At 41.5% G+C, this 4,150-nt stretch overlaps 1 protein-coding gene across 1 annotated transcript; it reads left to right on the top strand. All coding sequences in view use genetic code 11, as the record gives it.

Annotated features, from left to right (window-relative positions):
- Positions 1-440: 440 nt before the first annotated feature.
- Positions 441-3,776, top strand: EGR_05487 (hypothetical protein; the record flags this gene model as incomplete). The annotated part of the gene is made up of 8 exons (XM_024494736.1): positions 441-502; positions 841-913; positions 943-1,247; positions 1,287-1,375; positions 1,511-1,605; positions 1,990-2,039; positions 2,279-2,476; positions 3,563-3,776. The coding sequence occupies 8 exons, from the start codon at positions 441-443 to the stop codon at positions 3,774-3,776; spliced, it is 1,086 nt and encodes a 361-aa protein (XP_024350921.1).
- Positions 3,777-4,150: the final 374 nt, after the last annotated feature.

Raw genomic sequence — 4,150 nt, 5'->3', positions numbered from 1 at the left:
CGGGAAGCGGAGACCGAGGAGTCTCGCTCCACACTGTCATATAGGTTATTGAATAATGCACTAGATTGCTGTCACTTTTATTAGTTCGAAATAATGAATTTGGTAATCGAATAGCATTTAATTTCTCAACGAGTAATACAAATATATGAAATAAAGCCAATTAAATGATAGCCTCAAATCAAAAAGTCACGCTTTGAAAACCTTACAAACTTAGCATGGCTTCGCTATTGGCTTACAACACAGTGATCAGTGACCTTCTGAAATATTTTCCTTCGTAACTTGTTTATATGCATCGGGAAAAGTGTCAATTATTCGAGGACACTTCTTAAGGTTTGTCGATTAGGTGTGTGTTTATTGCTAGGTGGGGTTAATGGGTTTCTAGCAGCAATCTTTTTCACTGCATCTATATTGTACGTATTTTCCAACACCTGTCGTCAGGGATGTCGGAGAATCCGAAGTGGTCCTCTTTACTTAGTAATCACAACCAGATTAAGCGGAGACGGTAAGTTTTGTTTCCCGAATTTATTGTTTTGTTTTACATTTATAACTAGTCGAGATCAACCTAAGTGTACCAATTTTGGATTTGTTGGTTGTGTAAATTGTGTCCCCTCATTAATAGTTAGTACGCTTCTTTGTAAAACTTAACGTTATAATAAATTAAATGCTAATTGGCCACCTGTTCACCACATCAAATAAGTATATTTATTTTCTCAGTATAGACAGTTTACAACTGGATGCTTGGAATCCACCTGATCGTGCATGCTCAAAGCATTCCAGGAAAGGTTGTAAAAGTGTGCGCGTACGCCGCACAGATTTTGACCTGGGACTGTCTAAATTTAGTCCACTTATCCACGATGACGAATTCCCAAACACCAACGCCAACAGTGACATTAGTCTTGCAATCAGTGACAATGTAAGCCCCTTAATCCCAATAATTTTCAGCCGGATAATGGAGCTTCGACTGACAATGAACATGATATCGTGGTGATTGAGTCGGATAGTTCCGACAATAATAAAGAAAATGAAGAAATAGAGGGGGAAAATATATCGCGACATGAAGACTCACTTGGTTTTGTCTTCAGTTCAGACAGCGATAATGGGAATGAAGAATCACACGAAGACCAGGTGTTACTGAAGCCGTTTGCCAAACGAGAAGTTAATACAAAGCTTGATTGCTTTATATCTGCAGTTGGAGATATTCCTCATATGATGGAACCTTTGGAATTGCCTTCCAAGAAAGAACTAAGGTATGTAGTCTATCGACCGGTTTCCTTTACTTTTGCAAGAACTCCTTTGTCTTCGCGTTTGGCTACTCTTGTGAGACGCGTTCGGTCGGACAAAGTAGTTCGGCTTCATACGCATGCTAACGATTCTAGTGAGTACTTTTTGTCGTTGGCCTAGTTTTGTCGGATAACTTAATTTGCGAGGGAAGAGATGCGAAAGCTTTTTGCGCTTACTGCAGACCATCCTCTGGTTTCTTCATTGTCGATATTTGTTTGCTTCTTTGTAGACGCTGACAACACCCGGGCCCAAGTCTTCACAACGAACTCAGTTTTCCTTCCGTCCGCTTCTCGCTCCATCCGTGGACACGTTGTTGCTACTGTTGTAGATGGAGATATTCTCTTAATACCAACTACTTTAATCGGTGAATCTCAGTGGGAGCACTTTAAACAAGCCGATTCATTGAAATGCTCGCTGCTTATCACCTTAACACCGCCTTGGTATTACATTTACTCTGTCTGACTAGATTTTCACATAGGCGAGAATTGACGTTCCCAGGTTCGGAACAGCAACAGAAACGAATAATCTTTTCCCCAAATGCAGTGAGTGTTCAAGAAATACCACGGGAAATAAGCATACCTACCCTACAAAGGATTCCACTACTGTGCGATTGCATTCAAAAAGGCTCGTTTTAGTTATTTGATAATTAAACTGGATCGTCTACTAAGGCTAGGTACTTGCTCTCATAGTGTTTCTTTTTGTTATTAGATCCAACCGGAAATGCTTGGCACTCTTGCAGTCATCGTTTTGGATGTGGGGTGGGTTAAATTGGCGAGTACCTATTTGCTGATTTTCGATTTTTGCTGTTGCCTTGCAGTCTACAAAGCGATCCACAGTTGAACAGCTTTGCGCATCTGGAGGCGGCCAAATGCATTTTTTTGTCCTGCAAAAAAGTCTCCTTTGGTTCCAAAAGAGGCTTAAGTATGGCAGATTATTACTGCAGCTCGATCCTTATCATGTTTTCAAATCCAGGTCTCACCTGATATTGCCTCCATAGGATTGCGTTTTTGGTGAAACTATCCAATGGGAGTTTGTCCATGCTTCTCCTCCCTTCATCAGTTTGTCGTCAATGGCCACGGGATGGTGGTGATGAATCCAGTGCTTCAAGTAGAATGACGGTAGTCTCCACGATGGATCCGGGTTGTGTTTACAGTGTTAAAACACTGCCTGTGGTTACTACCGCTTCTGACGCGGGGTAGGTCTCGGGTCGGCTACCCACTTTCTTCCCATAATTGGTCGCCAATGTTCGTTGATATCTTTGCACGGAAATTAAACGGTAGGCTACTGAGTGGGAGGTGCCCAAATTTCCCCTACTAATACATTAGGAAGTGGTGATCATTCCGGTATCCCACTTACCTTATCACATTTCAGGCTTTGTTATTCCGAATATGAAATTTTTAAATATGAATTTCATCATGGAACCACTAATGCATAGTAGACTGCTTAACATTAATGAGGTGTCTGATTTGTAAGAATGCGATTAATGAACCGGACGATGCGGTAATTATTAAAGTTCTATTCTGCTAGACACCTAGCCATGAAGTTGACCCCACTCATATAGGCCAATTAAGCAGGTATTAGTGTGATGGGCGGTGATGAGATGATACCTTCATCTCTGTGGTTAACTTTACAGTGGTATGGTTTGTCATTGTTTCAGTGATATCATTACGTTGGCATGACCTCAGACGTCAACTTTGGGTAGAATATTAGTTTCTTCAGGATGGTTTTTGTGCACGTGTTAGTGACTGGTGCAGTTGTTTTTTGGGTTGTACCTTTCATCATGAAGCCGACTCAGAGGCGTAGACATTGTGAACCAGTAACGAGCTAAATTGTTAGGTGGCTTATAAATGAAACTGTGACAGGTTGTGAACTTCCATTCTAATGGGCAATTTCATTCTGGAACATGGGTTAGTCTTGTGAACTGACACCAGGACGGTGGGTAAAGGCCTGATGGCGACGGATGGATCAGTGCCTACTTACATGTGAGTTATCAGTCGTGACATTTACCGTAGATGCTACTCTCCCATTAAAAGCAGGGTTCAGAGGATGTTCAATTGCCTAAGTGGGTTGCTTGAATTGAAAGAAGCGAGTGAACGTGGGAAGTGAAGCGTTTGGAATCGAATGTCCCGCAGTCCATGATCTGAACAGCCTACATTGGTCGCCACTCCTAGCTGGCAATCGCCTTTGATACAAAATAATACTTGTTTGAGGATGACGTTCTCCAAATCTGTTAACCATAAGTGAGGCAGTAATTAACTTGATAAATCCCCTCCCTTTTTAGACTTACTAAAAAAGCTCAAAAGGTGTGGAGTCGTCTTCCTGATTTCCTGAAGTGCGATGAGAGGTTGGCTCAATTCGTTTCGTCAAATGATGCCTCCAATGAATTGGATCTTTTTGTACTCAAAAAGGCCGCGAAATTCCACCTCGTCTTGGAGATGACAGCATTCTCCGAGACCACCTTTTTTCTCCCTTATTCCGTACGTTCTTATTTCTAGATGGACTGTATTTTTTGTACCTGGACTGCTAGATTGTATGAAAGTAAAAGCTAAGATTAGACTTATTTACATAGAATAAGTGTCAGTTATAAGAAAGTAGGCTGTTTTTTCCGCTTTCAAGTCATACTGGGACATTTATGTTTAAGTGTTTTCCTCAAACCTTTGTTATGACGACAAGGCACTTTATATCATGCCAAGATGGCCGTGCTCTGCTGAGAGGAGGTCGCACATCGGCTCACTGACCTGACGGTTTCGATTGTAAGGCAAAAATAAAAAAAACCTTTATGAACCACCCTATTTTTCACTCTTTAGCCCCTTCTTTCTTCGTCCTCACGGTGCATTTTAACTGGAGTTCTTTTGTATGAGGTAGGTGG

This window comes from Echinococcus granulosus (genome assembly GCF_000524195.1).
Source record: "Echinococcus granulosus chromosome Unknown EG_S00040, whole genome shotgun sequence".
NCBI classification, from domain to species: Eukaryota; Metazoa; Platyhelminthes; class Cestoda; order Cyclophyllidea; family Taeniidae; genus Echinococcus; species Echinococcus granulosus.
This window is presented reverse-complemented; position numbering and strand designations above follow the sequence as displayed.